Source organism: Fusarium redolens (genome assembly GCF_020744475.1).
Source record: "Fusarium redolens strain MPI-CAGE-AT-0023 chromosome Unknown BKA55scaffold_24, whole genome shotgun sequence".
Lineage (NCBI taxonomy): Eukaryota > Fungi > Ascomycota > Sordariomycetes > Hypocreales > Nectriaceae > Fusarium > Fusarium redolens.
This window is the reverse complement of record NW_025763687.1, coordinates 574,011-596,719: the sequence shown is the minus strand read 5'-3', so window position 1 is coordinate 596,719 and position 22,709 is coordinate 574,011. Positions and strand designations below refer to the sequence as shown.

The 22,709-nt window shown below is 30.9% G+C and overlaps 6 protein-coding genes across 6 annotated transcripts; 3 read left to right on the top strand and 3 right to left on the bottom strand.

Moving 5' to 3' along the window:
- Window positions 1-7,872: 7,872 nt before the first annotated feature.
- On the top strand, window positions 7,873-8,037 carry BKA55DRAFT_526943 (uncharacterized protein; the record flags this gene model as incomplete). The annotated part of the gene is made up of 1 exon (XM_046188889.1): window positions 7,873-8,037. A coding segment is annotated over one exon (165 nt), but the record flags the coding sequence as incomplete, so codon positions are not given.
- An 11-nt stretch (window positions 8,038-8,048) lies between these two features.
- BKA55DRAFT_584020 (uncharacterized protein) lies at window positions 8,049-8,618 on the top strand. Its single transcript, XM_046194263.1, has 2 exons — window positions 8,049-8,282; window positions 8,388-8,618. The coding sequence occupies exons 1-2, from the start codon at window positions 8,062-8,064 to the stop codon at window positions 8,608-8,610; spliced, it is 444 nt and encodes a 147-aa protein (XP_046042849.1). The 5' UTR covers window positions 8,049-8,061; the 3' UTR covers window positions 8,611-8,618.
- Window positions 8,619-15,138: 6,520 nt separating this feature from the next.
- BKA55DRAFT_526643 (uncharacterized protein) lies at window positions 15,139-15,650 on the bottom strand (the record flags this gene model as incomplete). The annotated part of the gene is made up of 2 exons (XM_046188863.1): window positions 15,139-15,192; window positions 15,273-15,650. The coding sequence occupies 2 exons, from the start codon at window positions 15,648-15,650 to the stop codon at window positions 15,139-15,141; spliced, it is 432 nt and encodes a 143-aa protein (XP_046042848.1).
- Window positions 15,651-18,592: 2,942 nt separating this feature from the next.
- Window positions 18,593-19,576, top strand: BKA55DRAFT_716556 (uncharacterized protein; the record flags this gene model as incomplete). Its single annotated transcript, XM_046200908.1, has 2 exons — window positions 18,593-18,993; window positions 19,034-19,576. The coding sequence occupies 2 exons, from the start codon at window positions 18,593-18,595 to the stop codon at window positions 19,323-19,325; spliced, it is 693 nt and encodes a 230-aa protein (XP_046042847.1). The 3' UTR covers window positions 19,326-19,576.
- A 506-nt stretch (window positions 19,577-20,082) lies between these two features.
- Window positions 20,083-21,608, bottom strand: BKA55DRAFT_680733 (uncharacterized protein; the record flags this gene model as incomplete). The annotated part of the gene is made up of 2 exons (XM_046198226.1): window positions 20,772-21,608; window positions 20,083-20,736 (listed from the first exon to the last, which is right to left on the bottom strand). Exons 1-2 carry the CDS (start codon window positions 21,171-21,173, stop codon window positions 20,083-20,085), a joined length of 1,056 nt encoding a protein of 351 aa, XP_046042846.1. The 5' UTR covers window positions 21,174-21,608.
- Window positions 21,342-22,664, bottom strand: BKA55DRAFT_599103 (uncharacterized protein; the record flags this gene model as incomplete). Its single annotated transcript, XM_046196349.1, has 3 exons — window positions 21,342-21,469; window positions 21,664-21,699; window positions 22,034-22,664. 3 exons carry the CDS (start codon window positions 22,662-22,664, stop codon window positions 21,342-21,344), a joined length of 795 nt encoding a protein of 264 aa, XP_046042845.1.
- Window positions 22,665-22,709: the final 45 nt, after the last annotated feature.

The following is a 22,709-nucleotide window of genomic DNA, read 5'->3' as shown; positions in this document are numbered from 1 at the left end:
CTTTTATCTTCTTTTATAAAGTATCTTATTAGTTATTATCTTATAAGATTAAATAAAAGGTTAGCTATATATCTTTAATACCTAAAGGAAGGCAAATATTATATATTAAGGTAATAATTTTAGCTTAAGAGAATAGCTTAAGATATATAATTTTTATATCTTTAATTATTTTACTTTTCCTTTAATATATTAGCTAAATAATAATATTATAGGCCTTTAGCTATTTAATCCTTAATATTATTATATATAGCTTATTAAAGTTACTTATTATATACTTAAAGTAATAAACCTTTTTTTATTTTAAATATTAATAAAAAAAGAAATATTACTTAAGCTAAAGCTAAGTTATAATATTATAATTAAGTATTTATATTATAAAATTAAAAGTAAAGAAGATATATAAAAGTAATATAATATAGCCTATAGTTTTATAAAACTTATAATACTTAAAAAGCTTAAGTTAATTAATAAAAGCTTTTAATATTAGAAAATAAATAAAAAGGATAAGCTAATTAGGCCTATATATAAGGTTTATATAAAAATAAAAAAAAGCTAATACTTATTTAAGGAATTACTTAAAATATTACTAAAGATAATATATTTAATTACTTTGAAGGATATAATTATATCTTTATTATAAGGCTTAGTTAGGAGATTAGATTTTAAAGGTAATATAAACTTAAGAAAGTAAGATCTTTTATAATCTAAGGGATTATAACTTAAAGAAAGAAAGCCTATATAAAAAGAGCTTAAAGATAATAATAATAAGGATAAAAGACTTTTAGGCTAAGAGGTTAAGTGCGTTTAATATAATAGTTTATAAGCTAATACTTAATAATAATAAGGCTATATTATAAACAGGATTACTAATAGTAATTAATTTAAGTAATTAATTAAGACTATCTTTATACTATATCTTATTTATTATCTAATTAAAGTATTTAATATTATCCTTTAGTTATTTTAAAGACCTTTTAAACTAAAGATTTTAAAGACTTTAAAAAATCTCTTTATTAATCTTTAATTTATTAAAGTAATCTTTTAATTAAACCTAAGATTATTAGTTTATTTTTTAATTTAAAGTAAAAGATTAATTAGACTTTAAAGCTAATAATACCTTAGTTATTATTAGAATTAATATTCCTCTTAATATTAAAGGTACTTTTTATATATATATGAATTAGGTTTTATATTAAATAAGTAAATAATTAAATAAATAATATAAGACCTAAGGATTTATATAAAGGAAATAACTATTAAGCTTACTTAATAAGGCTTACTTATAATTAATAAACTTAAATTTATATATCTCTTAACTTTAAAGATTTAAGCCTTATTTATCCTAGCTAGGCTAATAAGTCTTAGTTAGTAAGATAATACTTAAAATATTATAATTAATACTTTTTACCTTTAGTTTATTATTAAAAGGTTTAAGGAGAAATAAATTGAAAAAAAAACTAGAAGTAAGTGGATTAATAAGTAAATAATTAAGATTAAGTATTATAATAAAACTAAAAGGATTATATTTAATTAACAATGTTTACTTAATATAAAATTAATTAATTACTTAGTTTAAAGTTAAAAGTTATAAAAATAAGGACTTTATATATATATAATTACTTCATATAAAATACTTATTTAATCTAGTTTCTTAAGTATAAGGGTATATATTAAAACTATTTAAAAACCTATATAATAGTTATAATAAGTATTCTAAGGTACGAAGAGGTCTAAACTTTATTAATAAGGTTAAATAGATATTTATAATAATAAATATAAAGGGATAGATTTCCTTAAGGACTTTAGCATTTCTTATACTTTTAGGAATACCTTTTTTATATATAATTTTATACTCTTTTTCTTTATATTTAACATTATTAAACTAATTATTTAATTTTCTATTTTATAATAAAGACCCTATTTTAATTAAACCTAACTAGCAGTTTATACTTAGCTTATAGTTAAGAAGTATTAAAAGATATTATCTTATGTAGTCTTTTCTTTATATTATAATCCTAGCAGTTATGGTATATATATCCTACATTTTTTCTTTTAATTATAAACAGTTACTATATACTAAGGGATTTAATAAGTAACTACTAAGACCTAGTTATTAATATTTAATTAAAAATACTACTAATTCTTAGAATTACTAGTAACCCTAAGAATTACTTAATAACTGCCTTCTTATGTAATAATTATATTTAAGTATATAAAATATATTTATTAGTATTTTTATAAAACTTAGCTTATTAGCTATTAATAGAGTATCTTTATATTAATAAGCCTAATATATATTATTTAATTATTAAAAGATATAATACTTTATAATATTTAGTATTATATTTTATATAACTTATAAATATAAACCTAATATAGATTAGTTTATTTATTTAGAAAACCTAATTATTATATATTAATAGCTTGTATTTAAAATATATTATATAATACTAAGTAATATTTATATAATAATTACTTATAATTTACTATTAAGTAATAAGATAATATAAGGAGGTATTAAAAGAAGTAATAGGCCTTTTCATTAAAATCTTACTTCTAAAAGCTAAATATATAACCTTCTAAGCTATATAATTAATATTAAACTTATAAAGGTAAAAGACTTAGGTATAAGACTAAGTAAACTAAATTATAAAAGGAAATTATTATTATATTAATAAATTATAATCAAATATTTATTTCAGACCTAAGATATTTATAAAACTAAATACAAATAAATTAAAGAAATATTTTACCATGTAATAGTAATAATTAATTATATTTTAATTATATAAAAAGGTGCATTTTTTATTCGCTTCTTCTTTTTAAGGTAAAAATATATAATATAAGTTTTATTTATATAACTAAAACTAACTAAGAGTTAATAAAAAATATAAAAAAGATTTATATAGGTATTAGATTAAAAGTAGTAATAGTTATTAATATTAGCCTTATTAATAGCCTTATAAATTAAAGTAATTATATTTAAAGTACTTTTTAATTACCTTCTAAGACAATAAATGCCTTAAAGTAACAGTTAATAAGAGAAAATAAGCTATAAAGACCTAGGTAAGACTTATAAATAATAGGTCTTTTTAACTTAATTATAATAATTATAATATAAGCTATTAAGATACCTAAAGCTATATTAAAAAGAGGAAACCACTTATAATCCTTAAAATTATTAAAGTTAAGTACTAAGAGGTCTATTAATAAAGTTATGTATAATTAACTATAAGCTGTATAAGAATAATTATAAATAAATAAGAAAGAAGGCTTATATATAATAGGGCCCTTTAAGACCATCTTAACCTTAGGCTTAATAGGTATTAACTTAATAAAAGTATTATAAAATATTATAAAAAAGCTATTAAGGGAGTATATTATAAGAAATAAAGATAAAGGTAATTATAAGGGAATTTAAAGATTTAAAAGTCAGATATGAAGTAAAAAGGCTAAAGATAAAAGATATATAAGCTTAATAGGTAATATAATAATAAAAGAGAAAAAGAGAGAAAGAAAAAAAGGGGGACTTTATACTTATAACTAAGAGGCTAGGTAGCTAAGGAAGAGTTATACGATTAATAGTAAATTATAAGGCTAAGAAGATTTATAAGTATAAATTATAGTTTATAATATTTTTAAATTATATAAGGCTAAAAGATTATTACTATAAGGCTATTATAAAGTCTTAGGTAATTATTATTAATATCACTTATAGCTAATTTTATTTAATTTTATTATAACATTAAGAGGATATAAAGATAATTGAGATATATATTTTAAAGATTTTGAATTACTAAGAACTATTTTAATATTATTATAATACTATTAGCTAAGGATAGCTACTTAGAGTGGGGAAAGATAATTATAATTATAACTTTATGAAATAATAAGGCTTTAATATCTATATATAACCCTACGTATTATCTTAGGAAAATCCCTTAATAATATTAAGCCTACTTAGCTTTCTTATTTAAGAAATATAATAATAAAGTATAATTTAGTATATAATAGCGCTAATTAGGCTATAATCTATTATATATAAGTATTATAACAATAATTATAATTAATATTAATAAGTATAATTAATACTTATACGTAATATATTTTAAAAATATAATAAATAATAAAATATGGTTTTTAGGTAAGTTAAAGTAACGTTAAGCTATGCCTTTACCTGTAGCTATAGCTAATAGTTAAGAAAACTTATAACTTCTTAGAATAAGGTAATAGTTGTATAATTTATTAACTTAATATTAAGGTTATTATATTTTTTTAATATAATATTTAATACCTTATATTATATTTATATTAAAATAAATACTATTATTATATTACTTCAAGTATAGCTATAATATTACTTTTCTCTTAATAACTAATTATAATCTTATTAATATAACTAAACTGGCCTTAAAGTAAGCTATAAGTAGAAACTATTATATATTATATATATAAATAATTCTTTTCTTTTCTTTCCCTTATCTTTAGCCCTATATAAGGCTATTAAGCTTTTTAGCTTTTTAATAATAGTTTAAATCGTAAGACCCTTATAGCAGGCTAATATTATAGAAGTTAGAATTAGATAAGGTTGATTCACCTTAATAAGGCAATTAATACCTTAACTAAGTAATATAAATACTAGCTATAAGTATCTTAGTAGCTAAATTAACCTTTTTCCTTTAACCTATCTAAAGGAATATATCTTTGTTAACCTTTATAATATATTATACCTAATTTATTTATTAGGCCTGCCTTAAACGTAGCTACTAAAGAAGAGTTTTATATAATATATATAATAATTATTACTATTTTAAAGAACTTCTTCCTTAATTTAAATTATTACTTTTTTACTAATTTTACATTATTTATTTTTATATATAAAGTTAATTAGTTATATACCTTATTATATATATTTAATTGATTAAAATACATTTAATATTTATTAATTGACTTATATAAAGTAAACTTAATATAATTCCTTTAAGTCTAACTTTAATAGAATGTCTAAACATTACTTTTTTTCCTTATATTTATTCTTATTAATTTAAAAGTAGCTTTCTAGTAATATTAGCTGCCCTTATAGATATATTAAGGAGCTAGTTTTTATATATAGCTAAATTTAGGCTTATAAAGGCAGTAACAAAAGCTATTAATATTATCTAATTAAAGAAGATAACTTTCCTTTAAGGCCATTTTTAAGTTTTTAAGACCTAATAATATATTATTAATCTAATTTAATTAATTAAATTAATATAATACCTTTCCTTTATATAATTAATTAATTAAATTAGGCTATAATTAAAATAATTATTTTAAAAAATTAAATTTACCTTTTGATAAGAAATTCTTTATAAGAATAATAAATATTATATATTATATAAAGTTCTTTTTTATTAGCTATTTTTAAAATAGGCATAATAATTAAATTATAATTATAATTAATTATATAATAAATATAATTATATAGCTATTGGCTATTTTATATACGTATTAAGGTAATATAGCTATTATATTATTTGTAAAAAGGGTTAGAAATTCAGTTAGATAATTAGGCTTTAATTAACCTTTAAGTAAAACTATAATAAATAAATTAGATATAGTATTCCTTTAAATAGGTTAAAGGAAAAAGGTCAATTTAGTTATTAAGAGGTAATTCGTATTTACGTTACTTAGTTAAGATAGTAACTATATTATTAAGGTATTTAAGCCTTATTTAGTTCTAATTTCTATATTAATAGCTTACTATAAGGATCTTATTATTTAAATTATTAATAGAAAAGCTAAAATGCCTAATAGCCTAATATAAGGCTAACGGTAAAGGGAAAAAAAAGAAATAATGAACTTTTTAGTAAGGGATAGATTTAGATATATTAACATGACTATTTTTAATTATAGTTTAATTTAGTTAATTAATTATATAAAAAGGAAGTATTATATTAGTTTAATTAATTTAAAATAAGCTATTCAGTCTTAGAGACTTAAAAAGAGACTTAAAAGAAGCTAATCTTCTTTAATTAAATAAAATAGTTTTTTTTATTACCTTAATAAGCCTAAACTTAGCTATATATAAAAAGTAATTCCTTAGTATATTTATAAGGGCAGCTAATATTACTGGAGAGCTACTTTTAAATTAGTAAAGATTTCTAGGATAAATATAAGGTAAAAGCAGGGATTTATAAAGGAATCATATTAAGTTTTAGATAACTTAGTTAATAAAAGTTAAATCTATCTTCATTAATTAAATATATATAGTAAGATATATAACTAATTAACCGTATATATAAGAATAAATAAAGTAAAATTAATAAAAAAGTAGTAGTCTAAACTTAGGAATATATATATTATATAGAGTTTTTCTTTATTAATTACCTTTAAGATAGGCTTAATAATTAAATTAAAATTATACCTAGTTATTTAATAAATATAATTATATACCTATAAGCTATTTTATATAGGTATTAAGGCAGTATAAGTATTATACTACTAGTAAAAAGGGTTAAAAGGTATTTAAGTCAGATAATATACTTTATAATAAATAAATTAAGTATAGTATAATATAAAGGTTAACTAAGGTATAGTCCTTTAAATACGTTAAAGAAAGAAGGTTAATTTAGTTATTAAGAGACGTATAGCTAGTATTTATATTACTTAATTAAGGCAATAATTATATTACTCAGATAAATAAACCTTATTTAATTCTAACTTTTATAATAATAGCCTACTATAAGGATCTTATTATTTAAATTATTAATAAAAAAGCTAAAAAGCTTAATAGCCTTATATAAGGCTTAAGGTAAGCGAAAAAAAAAAAAAAAAAAAAAAATACTTTTTATATATAATTAAGCTTATAAACGTAATATGGAAAGCTACCTTATCTAATTACAAGAGATTACCTTTTTTTAAGGCTATTTTTAAACCATTAAAACTTAATAGCTTATTATTAACTGAATTTAAATTAGTTAAATTAATATAATACCTTTTTTAAATAATTAATTAATTAAATTAACTTATAAGGTTAAATCCGCCTTTTAATAAGCAGTTCTTGATAATAATAATAATTATTATATATATTATATAGAGTTTTTCTTTATTAGCTACCTTTAGGGTAGGCCTAATAGCTAAATTAAAATTATAATTTATTATATAATAAGTATAATTATAGCGCTATAGCCTATTTTATACTAATAAGGTAATATAACTATTATATTATTAGTAAGAAGGGTTAAAAGGGAAAATTAAGTTAAATAATATACATTATAATAAATAAATTAAATATAGTATTTCTTTGGGTAAGTTAAAGGTAAAAGGTTAATTTAATTACTAAGAGGTAATTAGTATTTATATTACTTAAGTCAGACAGTAATTATATTATTAAGATAAATAAACCATATTTAATTCTAATATTTATATTAATAGCCTAATAGAAGGATCTTAGTATTTAAAAACGCTAAAAAGCTTTATAGCCTTATATATGGTTAAAAGTATGGAAAAAGAAAATATAAATTTAAATTAGTTAAGAAATGTAATATTTCTAGCCACTTAAACTAAAACCTATTTAAATTAAAAAAGCTAGAAAAAGCCTTAAAATAAAACTAGGCTTTAAAAGTAAAAGAAATAGCTTTTCTTATTTTCTTCATAAGTAACTTAGCTTAATATCAAGAATAGCTTATTAGTTTAATTATTAAGGCAAAATAAATAAATATGTATATATATATATTTTTTTTTTTTTTTTTTTTTCTAAGTTTGCAAGTTAGCCTCGAAAGGTATATCCAAGCATCTCCAGAGTCTAATATAGTTTAAACATTTATTGCCCCTACAGCCGGCAAAGCTTCATTAAGTCAAATCATCATAGTTAGCTGCCTCAATTGCAGCCTGAACCTAGCTGCACATATGCCAGCTGAAAAGCCCTGCTCATCAGCTGGCCCCAACCTTCTTCCTACAACCCACCTGAAAGGATACCACGCTTCAATCATCCATCACGCTTCAGTAAGTCATCCGACCCGACCCGACTTTCCCTCTTCTGGCCGCAACCGCTAACAGCATCACAGCTGCCCCGTCACGATGCTCCGAAGAAGCCTGCAGGCACCCAGGCCCGACGAGCCTTATCTGACTGAAGGCCATGATGTGATCCCTAAGATCGAAGAAGCTCTTGGGCGAAATAAGGGCAAGGGCGATATGCTGCGTATAATGGCCATGGATATCGGAGAGGCCTGGTTTAATAAGGATGATGCCAGCCGCGTCAGGATGGCGATCTTTGGTTGCGAGATCCTCCTGCTTATATGGTCTATCTATGAGAACCCTCTGATTAACAAAGACTTCCTTGAACGCGAGAAGCAGAAGCTCAAGGATCTAGAAAGGAAGCTATGCAGAGGGGTGCAGCCAAGCAGGAGGGAGAGGGGGTTCCTCAGGGCCCTTAACCTGGCGGCTTGCATGACGAGTGGCTCAAGGATATCCGGTGGCAGGCCAAGGAGGTACTGGAGAAGACCGAGAACCTGTGACAGACAGACCAGGCTGGTCATGGTCTTGGACCACGAGAGCGCGACTGCGCGATGTGGATGGAAGCGGGGTAATCGCGGGGTTTGGAGGAAAAATGTATTGAGTTTTGTGTGAGTTTAGTTGCCTGAAGTCAAAGACCTGAAGTCGTGACTGAATTTGGCGTCGGCGGCGAAAAGAGGATCAAATGAGTCACGAGACAGATCACGTGACCAAATGAGCAAATCAGCTGTAACATCAGTGCACCATCAATATAAACAGGGGATGTATATATATATATGTTTTCCCTTTACCTTTAGCCTTATATAATTCTATTAAGCTTTTTAGCTTTTTTTATTAATAATTTAAATAATAAAACCCTAATAGTAGGCTATTATTATAAAAGTTAGAATTAGATACGGTTTATTTACCTTAATAATGCAATTACTACCTTAACTAAGCAGTATAAATACTAGCTATAAGTCTCTTAGTAGCTAAATTAACCTTCTTTCTTTAACTTACTTAAAGGAACCTTAATTAACCTTTAAAATATATTATACCTAATTTATTTATTATATTTTTAAAGTATATTATCTAACCTAACTTTCCTTCTTAATCTTTTTTTTTTAATAATATAATAGCTATATTACTCTAATATTTATTATATATAATAGCTTCTAATTATATAATTATATTTATTATATAACTAATTATGGTTAAGGCAGCAATCGCGTCATTGAGGCAGATAAACCTTATCTGATTCTGATTTCTGTGATGATGGCCTGCTATAGGGGTCTCACTGTTTAAACTATTGATAGAAAAGCTAAAAAGCTCGATGGCCTCGTACAAGGCTGAAGGCAAGGGAAAAAAAAAAATTAACTTATTATAATTTTAATCTAGCTATTAAGCTTATTTAAAGGTAATTAATAAAAAATAATTTTATATATTATGTATAATAATAATTATTATTATTAAAAACTTCTTATTAAGAGATAAATTTAACTTTATTAAAGTAATTATTTTAAGTTACATGAAAAAGAAATATTATATTGATTTAATAAATTTACATTAATTTAATAGTAAGCTATTAAGTCTTAATGACTTAAAAATAGGTTAAAAAAGGGTTATCTTTTATACTTAAATATGGTAGCTTTTTTTAATACTTTTATAAGCTTAATCATATATAAAAAATAGCTCTTTAATATATTTATAAGGGTAGCTAATATTACTAAAGAGCTATTTTTAAATTACAAAAGGGAGTTTATATATAAAGTTCTAGGATAAATATACGGTAAAGGTAGGGTTTTATAGAAATTCTATTAAAGTTAAAATTAAAGGAATTATATTAAGTCTATTTATATAAGTTAATTAGCAAAAGTTAAATTAATTATAATTAATTAAGTATATATAGTAAGATATATAACTAATTAACCTTATATATAAGAATAAATAAAGTAGAATTAGTAAAAAAGTAGTAATTTAAACTAGGGATAATAAATATATAATTTAGTTTTAACTACCTTAATAACTAATTTAATTAATACTTAATATTTTTATATTTTTATTATTATCAATAAACCTTAATTAGTTCTTATTATTAAGTTATTATAATTTTATATGAAATAAGTAATTATTATTATAAATCTTTCTAAATTTTTATATAATATTTTTAACTTTTTTAATTTAAATAAAATAAAATTAAAAAAGATTTATAATAATTAAGTTACTAGCTAATTACTTATTCATAACTCGTTTTAAAAAGATAATCTTTATTATATTATCTCAATAAGAGCTATTAGTATTAATTATAATCTATTTAAACTTTATTAAGAATTTTATAAATAAAGTATTATTATTTTATTCAAGACTTTATAATTAAATACTAGCTTAGGCTTAAATATTAAGGTATTTATGATTTATATCTTAATAATTTATAAAAATATCTAGATTATATTAACTATTTAGTTCTCTTATAATATAAAAAATAGAAATTACTTACTAAGGCCTTATTTCTAACTAAGAATTCATATAATAATATATCTCTTTAAGAGATTTAAAGTATTAATAATTTAAGATTAGTTTATTATATATTCATTATATTTATATAATATATTCTTTATAATTATTATCAAACTTAAGTAATACTAATAAAGGCTTTCTTTAATATTAAGTTATTATATATCCTTATAAGTATTATTTAAAGAGGCTTGCTTAAGTATTATTTTTAAGATAAAAAAGAATACTTAAAGGAGTAATATACTTATAGCTTTTTTAAGGTTAGGTTTTTATAATCATATAATATTTTATATTATTTAGTTATAAAGCCTAATTAATTAATCTTAAATAAATCTTATAATATCTTGAAATGATTTTTATAAGTATTTCTTTACGGAGGAAGGGCCAAAAAGTCCTTGCCCACGCTAACACTGCGCTAAAAAGGGAAAAGCGGGGTAAAAAGTAAAGATACCTTAAAATTATTAATTTTATAAGGGATAATCCCTGCCTTCTAAGTACTTATTCCCTCCGTTAATATTATTAATTTTATAAATATATACTAGAATTCTCTCTATCTACTCTTAGATCTTTATTTAAGGTAATTCCTTCTAAGCAGCCTCTTACTTATAAATAGCTTTATTTCTATTCTTTAATATACCTTTTGTAGTAATATATCTTTTTATCTATAGCTAAGCAGGCTCTATAGTATTTAAATTAGGCAAATTAAGATACTAAAGAAGCTACTAAACCTCCCTTAAATTAAATATATATTACTATATATAGTGGTTATATAATAGCACCTTATCTTCCTAAATAACAATATTTAGCCTTTCCTTTATATATTCCTTTATAAAAGGAAGTAATTTTAAACGTAAAATAATCTGCTAATATTACTACTAGTTAATACCTCTTTTTTTCCCCTCCCTTATAAGCTTACTAGTCTCCTTATTTTACCTCTAGTCTAGCTTCTTGCCTAGCAGGTTATAAAGCCCTAGCCTTTATATACCATTAGTAATCTTCTACTATATCTTTATAACCAGTTTAAGGGCTTTATTTATTACTATAAGTACAGCTTTAGCTTCCTTCTTCTCCTTTATAATCTCTGGCCTCTAGTAATAATAAGGTCCCTTTTTATTATATAAAAAGGCGGCCTAGAATATAAACTTACTAAAGCCTTTCTATTACTTATAAATATAGCTATAAGTAACTTATTCCTCTACTTTCCTCTAGATCTAATAACCGCTATAATAGTAAAGAAGGATAATAGATATCTTATTAAACTCTATAATAGCCTTCTAGTTTTCTAAGGTCTAATCTTAATAGGCATGATATTATTCTAGTTATTCTTTCCTTATCTTTATTATTAATCTAGGCTTCTTTATTAGCTTTGTTTTCCTATAGCTGGCTTCCTTAAGGAGTAATATTATAATTAATTTAGAAATATCTATTCCTATTAAGCTAAGCTTACTAATAATATTAGTAGCTAGTTTTTCCTATTTATAATAATCCTTACTAATCTTTATAATAATTAGGTCCTTTATCTCTTTTATATACTTAATTAGCCACCCTAACTATAATATATCTTTAAGCTACTTATTAATTAGCTATAGGAATATCTTATTAGGCTTAAAGCCTTAGTAAATTACTCAAATATAGATACTATTTATTATATATATAGTAAGGCCTATAAAGGCGCTGATTTTAGCAGTCATTTTCGCTCCCCCTAATAGCGCCTTTAGCATCACTACTAAAGCCCAAGTCGCAATATTATTTAGCATAGCTATAAGGTAGAAGGAAGAGGAATAGGGAAAAAATCGCTTATAGGGAAGTCTTATATAAATATAGTAGGGTAATACTAACAGACTTTGCAGGGGTTGTTTCCTTAGTGGCTTGACAGGCAAGGACTTTTTGGCCCTTCCTCCGTACTAACTAGTTAAATAAAACTTATTACTTTTTTAATAAAAAGTTATAGTATTTTATGATATTTTCTATTATAATATATTTACTAATATATTACTAAATAATTATTAAGTTAAATCTTAAATAGTATAAGGGATAAGACTTAAGTATAGTTTTAATAATAAATAGGCTTATATTAAGCTATTTAAGATTAACAAGGAAAGAAAGAGAAAGAGTTTACTATAAAGTTTTAATAAGCTTTTATATATAGTAATATATTAGAGTTTTTTTATAAGTATACTAAAGTTTTCCTACGTTATTTTATTAAATAAAATATAATAGCTATAAGGTTATAATATAAGCTAGAGCCTAAATATAATACAATATAGCTAATAATAATTATAATCTTATTAATATAATTAAATTAGCCTTAAAGTAAACTATAAGTAATAATTATTATATATTATATATAATAATCATAATTATAAAAAAGAACTTCTTATTAAAAAGGAAATATAGCTTAATTAAAATAGCTCTTTTTAATTATAGCCTAATTACATTAATTAATTATATAAATCTAAGTTATTTAAAAGATATTATATCTCTAACCTAAATTAATTAAAAGCTATTTAAATTAAAGAAGCGAGAAAAAGTCTTAAGATATAACTAACTTTTAATAATACTAAAAATAGCTTTTTTTATTACCTTTATAGGCTTAAACTTAGCTTAATATAAAAAGTAATTAATTAATATAATTATAAAGGTAATATAGGTATTTTACATCCTCTTTATTATATATAAATAATATATAAACTAGGCTAGTTATAATCTTAAATTATAAAAATAGAGCTAAGGTAAAGGTACGGTAAAGGAAATTTAACGGAATTATATTAAGTTTATTTATATAAATTAGTTAATAAAAGTTAAATTTATTATAATTACTTAAATATATATAATAAGATATATAATTAATTAACCTTATATATAAAATAAAATAAAGCAAAATTAATACAAAAAGTAATAATTTAAATTAAAAGAACATTTGTAATATAAAAGTTATTTAAATTATTTAATATTTATATATATTAATTTTAATAATTAAAAAAATAAAATATTTAAAGTTTAATATTTAATTAAATAAAAATAATATAGCTAAGTTTAGGCTTATAAAGGCAATAAAGAAAGCTATCCTATTTAATTAAAAAAAATATCCTTTTTTTTAGGCTATTTCTAAGCTTTTAAGGCTTAATAGCTTATTATTAATTTAATATAAATTAATTAACTTAATATAATCCCTTTTTTATATATAACTAATCAATTCTCTAGTTTTGTAACGGTTGCACAAGCCGTTAAGCCACAGGGCAAAAGATCGGGCCATAATCGCTATGCAAGCAATTATGGGTGTGCTACAGCTGCCTTATAGAAGCCTTATAGCGCTGTTACGGGCACGAATCGTAACAAGTTTAAATAACTGCTTTTTTACTAATTTTACATTATTTATTCTTATATATAAGGTTAATTAGTTATATACCTTACTATATATATTTAATTAATTAAGTTATATCTTTAAGTAGATTTAACTTTCACTAACTAATTTATATATAATTTAATATAATTCTTTTAATTTTTTTAACCTTACCTTTATTATATATTTATTTAACTCTTTATTTATATATAATAAGGAGGATATAAAGTACCTATTTTACCTTTATAATTATATTAATAAGCTACTTTTTATATGAAGCTAAATTACTTATAAAGGTAATAAGAAAGCTACCTCTTTTATTATTATACCTTAAGGCTTTTTTTAGCTTTTTTAATCCAAATAGCTTTTACTTAATTTAGGCTAGAGATATTATATTTCCTAAATAACCTAGATTTATATAATTAATCAATTTAATTAGGCTATAATTAAAGATAACTATTTTAATGATGCTAGATTTCCTTTTTAATAAGAAGTTCTTTTTAATAATTATAGCTATTATATATAATATATAATAACTTTTACTTATAGCTTATTTTAAGGCTAATTTAATTATATTAATAAGATTATAACTAGTTATATAATAGCCTTAATTAGGCTATAGGCTATTATAAATAGTAGTTATTATAATAGTAGCTATACTTAATATTAGTAAGTATAACTAATAGGTATTTAAATTAGGTAATATATTTTAAAAGTATAATAAATAAATTTTGCATAGTATTCCTTTAGGTAGGTGTTACGATTCGTGCCCGTAACAGCGCTGTAAGGCTTCTATAAGGCAGCTGTAGCACACCCATAATTGCTTGCATAGCGATTATGGCCCGATCTTTTGCCCTGTGGTTTAACGGCTTGTGCAACCGTTACAGTAGGTTAAAAGAAGAAGGTTGATTTAGCTACTAAGAGGTAAACCTATAGTCTTAAGTTATAATAAATTGCATTTTTATTTTAATGATAACTTCTTAAAGTTATTTTTAAATTCTTTACGTAAGGAGAATTAAGCTTTTAATTTATACCTTATATTAATTAATTTTTAAACTACTAAGAAATAGTCTCTTTTACCTTAGGGGAAATTATTAAACCTCTTTAAGAGATATAGCTCCTTATTAAGCTAATAGGAATAAAAGGGATAAAGGCCTAAAAGCTCAAAGACCTTATAGCTAAAGATGATAAGATTAATAAGCTTGTTATTATTATTAATATTTAACTTAAAAACTATACTTCTTTGCATACCTTTTAGATATATAAATATTACAGCCATAAAAGTTTGAAGTTAATATAAAGCCTAATTATATATTCAACCTTATATTTTTATAACTACACTTGTCGATCGGAAAAAGCGGCTGGAAAACAATGGTATGGTAAGCAAGTCTCAAGTACAATGCTCAGTGAAGTACTGCGTGATGGCGCGACCACAACACACCATGTCCGTCTCTCTCTCCCACGTCGGTGCCAGGCAGCTTTTCCACTTGACTGCGAGATAGCACTCTCCATCATTGGATTCATAATGGCCTACGATCTGATCAAAGTTCTTTTCGGGGTCCTCAGAATTGAAGGGCGACGGCTGGGCGGTGTCCTGCCACATTCGTGGCCCTGACCCATCGTCAAAAACCCATAGAAGGCAGTCTGGGCTCGTCCAGTCCGATGAAGTCGCATCTAAAGTCTCTGCACAAACACCATAAAAGACCCATGGCCCAACTTGAGTAGTTACGAGGATGTCCTTTATCACGACGTGGGCAGACCAGGGAGTGCGTATATGGGCACCTTCCTCGACGCATTGTAGGCACCTCAGGGCTGCCATCGTATGTAGCAAAGTTTGATTACGATTTTTATGTTAGAGGTAACTTTAGTTTAGTAGCAGGCATGTAAACGACATTGTTTCTTATAGTCCAAATGCTTTAGGGAAATACCTGTTTATATACCCTACGACCACAGGTCCATGCGATCCGTGTGGGAACTATTGATGGAATGACAGACTAGCTCTTTCTGAGACTGTTTAGGTTACCAGAATTTGAAGTCCCTTTACTTGTATCAAGAGGCTGTTTTCTGGTTCGAGCCTGATTACGTCGTGAAGCTTGGTTGCGAGGCCAGAAATCGCCGCAATCGGACGTATCGGGACGATACGTGGTAAAGCTGTTCCTTCGCCGCTCGCAGTATTATGCAGACAAGGATTCTAGAACACAAGTATTCATTAACTCATCGTAGTGGAATTTGGACGGCCTGCCCTATTCCATCACCAAAGGTCTCTACGAGTTCCAGAAGGCGTAGTAATGGACGTATATAGTATACATTTGGATTCTCCGCTGTATGATGTTAGAGTGCACTTTGACCCAACTGGCATCATACATGAAAATTTATCCCTGCATAGTAAGGAGTCGATGGGTCAGGCTCGAAGTTACAGAAGGCAACAGATATGACATGTATGAGATAAAATTCCATACATATCAACCTTAGGTTGCCAGGACTCACTTCTCCCCTATCCGTGTTGCATCGTTACACTACCAAGAAGAATGAGTCGTTTGAGTGACGTCTTTCCACAGTTGAAATCGACACTATCACTTGGGTTCGCTTTCCTTACTGTATGATAAAATCATACATTCATCCACTAATCATATTATCCCTAATATTTAGGACCACAGCATCGTTTCTCAGGCCTCGAGCAGCTCCACATCAAGTGAAGTTAATCCAGCCGTCGGAGACCTTACTGTATAATTAGGCAAAGACCTTGAAATATACAAACGATTTGATTCACACTACCATCATTGTCTAGGACTGCCCTATATCAACCCAATGTGTTCATATGAGAGGCCAGTTCCTGGAGCAAGTGCGGCACCTGACGGCAACAAGAGGTTAATCAAGTATATATATACATATATAAAACGAAATCCTTTGCGAATATTTGCACACTCGGTTTCTCACACGATATGCACTGACGAAGTAGAACTCCGTTCCAAGCCACTAGTCATGGTCTAAGCTCATAATTATACGGAGTAGGAAGACTCCAGAGTTTCAAATCGGGAGTCACGCCAGGCGATGACACCGTGCTTCTCCCTTGAGGATTTTATCGTTTCATTCTATATCCCATAATCACTTGTGATCCACGATCCAACGCCTCGGTCGTTACAATGCCTCATTCCCCAAACGAAGCGTGCTGCGATTCGAGCCATCTCTACACTCCATAGTGTTGTTATGAAGGAGTGTATGGGAGGCCCGCAGGGATTTGACACTACCTCGAGGGCTCAGGCTCTGCTCGCCAACAATTGGCTGCGCTCGCCTCTTTCCAAAGGTTTACAACAGATGGTGACTTAGGCGGCTGATTAGAAGGCTCTTTGTAGCTTTGACTTGTTGGTTCAAATCAACTAACTGATATCGTAGCTCAACTTCGGTAGGTAAGAATTTTCAGTTATCCGGCCCAACCTTAGTCGCCCTCACAGCCGAAACCCCGGAAGCGGCAGCGTACCGAATCATTGAGCTATTCTGATCCACAATTAGCCTCAGATACCACGCTACAAACGGATGTCGTGAACACTATCCCTCACACGACTGTTAACCAGTGGAACTCAGAGCTTGACCCAAGCCTCCTCCTATTTAAAATCGAGACGCGATACGAATATGCATATCTGATCTTTAGGGGAGACCTTGGTAGTATAGTTGGTCGGAAGGCTTACCAAATAGCAAACAAAATGGAAATCTCTACTTTCTTGTCAAATTGGGGCGCGGCAACAACTAGAAAGCCGACAAAATGATTACAACGCTGCAGATGCAGTAGAGAAGATCACATCAAGACAGTCGACTCACACGCTCCTGTAACAGTCTATTCTACTCTTTACGCCTTCCCAAGGTCCTTGGGCTTTCTGACCCGCACAGTAGCTAACGGGCCAAGTCAGTCAGGCCATCCGGACAACTCTGCTCTCTCAGACTCTTAGAGGAACCAGTTTTCGAGTAAGACCCGGAGGCACGCAGCGACGTCATACCTATGTCCGCTGCCTGTGTTAAGAATATCCATGCCCTCTTTCAGAATGAATAGATCGTCATTATTGAGTTGTTAAATGGCGGCGCTAGCCGGAATCTTGAGCTGGATGCTTAGAACTTGAGCAGCGACCAGTCTGGGATAGGAACACTTTGACCGTTTACTGTTGCCGTCTAAGTGAAGCGATTTTACTTTCCCCTGACTTTCTTATTCTCATGTATCCGGACTGGTAGTCTGAACCCTCTGACTTGCAACATCTGCATACGTTCTGCAGAAGAGAATATCTCTGATCAAAACACTTCTATCCTAGTTTGTCGAAAGAAGAAGCAATGTGGAAGGCACCCGATGACACTGGTCCAGTCAAGACTTGCAAAGCCCCCCTCCCTTACTTGGCCCTTCTGCTGCCTATCTTGTTTGCACGCCGCTCTGAGGTTGCAGTTCATCGAGATTCGACATTCATAGCCAGGGATACGTTCTGGGATGTACCGACTTGCCCTTGGTGAGGCATCTTACCTTAACCCTGTCATCTATGCCCTCTCCCCTAGCCACGATGCAGGACACGCTTGTGGGACGATTTAGTACTTAAGGGAGTGATATCTCCCCTCGATTCTCGTATCCCAACTTCCTTCTTCACCACCTCCAAACCGTCTTTGTTACATACTCTACTGGGTACCAAGCTGATTCGGTCTCCCTCATGGTCCTTGCTCCAAAGCACTTTTCATCTTTCACCTCCTCTTATTGACCATCTACTCAACCCCAGAAAAGTTGATACCATGACTGGCTTGCTGGTTTCTTCTGGCTCGAGTACCAAGGCCGTCGTTGACATAACCAAAGACTTCCTAAGATGCTACAAGAATCACACTTTGGCAAAACAGTCGATAACCGTTCCTGAGCCCGTGTATCCCACCAAATCTTTCAGCATTTCCCTTGATGGGAAACTGCTCTATTCCCCCCCTAGTAGCACGAAGCTCAAGATCTCCCCACTAGCATGTGCCGTCATTGAAGGAGAAAGCACGGTGATTTCTGCGCTCCTGGCCGGTTTGAAGCAGAGCATGCAGAGCACGCAGTTTCAGGATGAGATCGACAATGCTCTGTTTCTGGCTGACTTTTTCGGACAGGAAGAAGCGAACGATTTGCTTCTGGAATACAGACCAGACCCAGGACGTAAGCATTCGTCCAATGGTCTACATGGTGCCGCAGGCCGGGGGCTTGAGGATCCTCGAATATATCTGGTTTTCTGGCGCTGACCCTGATGTTTTGGATGGGTTTGGCGCTACGCCAATCATGTATGCGATGCAGTTGCCGGCACCGCATGATTGGGAGATCATCGAGCTTCTCATTGAGGAAGGAGCTGATCCATGCTACGGTATCTGTATTGGTGGCGTCTCTTGGCCCTATCCCGACATCTCAAAGGCTATGGGCAAGCCGGATCTAACGAAGCTATTGGAAGAAGCAATTTTGGAAATGTCAGAAGACGAGGAAACAGATGTCCCGTCGCGGTGTTGATCAACTTGCGCGAGTGATATGGCTGTGTCCATGCCCATGCTTTCCTATGAATATCTTGTTGAGTTGTTAGGTAGTTACAAATGCTTATCTACTAAGTACCGATTTTATTCTTCTCTTGTCTCATACTCCTCTTAGACATACTCAGCTTTGCACCAGCCATACAATGAATGATCTAGTATACGTTGGATTGCCGTCATGCAACCACCAAAGCATTGTTGTGTTCTTCGTCATGATCACGTTGGTTGCCGGTGCCTCCAGGTTGCCACAAGCGCTTGTAAGTCACCTAGAATCTCTGCTCTACCCTGAGCACATATGTCCTTGCGAATTGGTTTTAGGTCTACCGCCGAACGATGAGCTACTACATTCTTCGGAAAGTCAAAAGCATTGTTATGCCGGAGCTGCTTCGTAAGGGCTACGAAATTACTGACCGGAGCAACACTAGAGGAGAACGGTGTTACGAGAGTTGAACGAGAAGAGGGCTTGCATAGCGAAACTAAGGGAAACCCCACCCAATTCAATGTGATACCGAGACGTTTATACCCGTTGGCTACCATCTACATGTGGGATCCGCCGCCTTGTACATATCGGACATTCTCTGAGGAATAGCTTTAACAGAAACTGTGCCCTACCAATGGTTCATGCTTGGTCCCTTGGAATAATGCCATGCGGACACATTTATCCCCAAAAGCTAAGTCACTAATAAGCTTTTGGAATGCCATAAATGCGTGTCGAATGGAATCGTCTACACATTAAGCAGTTACTCCAAGAAAATAGGATCCCCTAGAATTTGGATACTTTCTCGCGTCAACTCATCATAAACTATTCCTGACGCCATAGCCGTCCAGGATGCTACCAAAGACGCCACTAATGATTCTGCCACGATTGCTGCAACTGGCGCACAAGGAGGGAAGGCAGCCGATGCCAACCCACAACCAGCAGCGCCGAACCAGGAGCCGACAAATCCTACAAAACCACCCGTCATTGCTAGGTTCCCCTGATTTTGGGGCAGGAGGCCGACAAAGTTAAGATGCAGCCTCTCCTCACGTGGATCTCGACGAATGGCAAACCACACAAGGTCGGCACCTCGATGCCTGCCCCCGGTAATGACCAGCGGTAACAGTTCGTCAGCAAAGGCAATGGGATGGTCCATCACAAGTGGGTAGTAGGCCGGAATGACGAGATGGAACACGGCGGCACGCCCATAATCAGTCGTTTCAATAAGAGCTTCTCTATCGGCTCGCATCCTCAGGCAGATCGTCGCAAGATCATGATGATATCCACCAAACGCAGGACCAAGGGGATCTTCTGCCTGTCTTCCTTCGAATGCAGGATACCAATCGCTGTCCGGGTGCCATACATAGAAGAAGTGATGTTGACCATCCTGTGTACCGTCGACGGCAGCCATCTCATTCTGGACGAAGCGATGCACGTAGGCTCCGAACCCACCGTGATCCCAACCTTGTACCCTGGCGACGTTTGCAATCTCGAGTTCCGATCGTATGGCATCGAAGCTTGCACCGACTCTCTCTTGATGGCACTCGTGACATCCAACAGTACCAAAGGTATAGAGCCCAGGGCGGCCGCCTGGTAGTAGGCTAGGAAGGCTGGGGTCGAATTGAACGCGTTGGGAACGACCCGAATTTCCCTCGCTTGAATGCCGTTGAGCAACTGCGGCAGAGCGTCTCGTACCTCCTGATACGTCTGCTCTTGCTGCCTCGAAGCTCTCCGTTCTCCCCTCTGCGTCAGCAACTGAGATAGCCCTAGCGCTAGGGGCCCCCATTGTCTGGCGAGTCGAAGAGCCTGCTGGTAAGTGAGGCTGGCGATGGTGCGGGGAACGGCGAGGTTCATTTCGACGAATATCACGACCAGGCAGGAAGGATTGTCAATGAGAGCCTCTATGGTTGTCTTCCGCAGGGCCTGGTTATCGGGCGGTGAACTGTTGTCCAAGATGATCGAGGAAAGGCAACAAGGTGAGACCAAGTGTATTTATGAACAGAATCCCGGTACTTGGCATCATCAGAAATGAAGTGGGGTAATCCAAGCGTGCTGGCCTTGTGTGTGGTCAGCTGAGACGTGCATGTCGTTGTCCAACCAGACACCTCCACGAATGGTCGTTGGATGCATGGACGTCGAAAATATTTCAGCTGTTTGGTGTGTATCATTAGGTGGTTGCCAGGAGAACCAACAATAATTGTCAGGTGTTGTGTTGTGCTAGAAATTCGGTCTGTTGCCCGCTAGGGAGTCGTGATAAAACAAAAAAAGGTTGATTGTAATTGTTAGTTTTGAGTTGCATATATCCGAGAGGAGCACAGCTCCTCCTGAGTTATCACTGCCCCACTCACTCGCTTATCTTGCTTCGCACCCATGCCAGGCTCTTAGACGGTGCCAGCCCTTACGCGTAACGCGTCACCAGGTACACGACACGCCATACGCGATACGCGTGCGCCATAGCTGATGCATCTCACACACAATTTCATTAACTCCTGCACATATTCATTTAGTACTCCACAAACGCACTAACACATGTACCTCACGTCGTGCGCCCGCCTTTTCTGCGGGCCCAAACATGCACGCTCGCTTCAACTCCGTGCTCCTACCAACTCCGTGCTCCACCCCTTTCCACAAACGGCACTGCTAAGGACCACGCGATAGTTAGGCCTCGACGCTCTTGCCCATGCTCTCCCCGTCACTTTTTTCGGCAACCATACCAGTCCGCATCTTGGTAGAACACAGCAAGTGCGCAGCATCATCCAGCATCTGCTGAATGACCAAGGGCGTGCCGAATCGTGCCGTATAGAATGAGTAGATGGCGACCGAGGCGCAACCCAAGCAAAGCAGGACACCCAATGTGAGGGAGATGAACTTGCATCGTCCTGCAAGTCTCGCATCACCAGCCGCCAGCTCAAAAAGCAGTGACCAGGTCCAGGTCAAGTACATCGTACGAATCGAGACACAGACAAACACCATCGCTATCCCGCCAAACGCCGCATACGTGAGCATCCTTCCTCGACTTCCGTTCATTCTGGTCACCGCAAAGACCGGCACAGCACCCCAGATCATCAAAACAAGGAGTATCGTATCAAGGATAAGGTATCCCAAGACCTCCCTTGCTTCTTTCTCCAGTCCCGAATCAATCAGGGCCGGCCAAAGCTGGTTTTGAGTACACCATGCCAGAAGGCTTGGCATCGCTGGCACGCCGACCAACAAGGTCAATTGGATGACCAAGAGCACGGATGCAAGCAAGTATCGCCCAAACCGCGACAGAGGTGTATTGGCGTCCGGGAAGGGGTCTCTGTGGATGGACCAAAAGACAAACTTCCTGTCCCGTTGGCGAGCCATGTCAACGGCCTCGTTTATGGTTTTTTTCTTCTTTTTTTTTTCTTC

Coding starts and splice junctions, on each gene's coding strand:
- BKA55DRAFT_584020 (XM_046194263.1), top strand. CDS start 8,062: ATGCTCCGAAGAAGCCTGCAGGCACCCAGGCCCGACGAGCCTTATCTG. Junction 8,283..8,387: donor GAGATCCTCCTGCTTATATG/GTCTATCTATGA, acceptor GCAGCCAAGCAG/GAGGGAGAGGGGGTTCCTCA.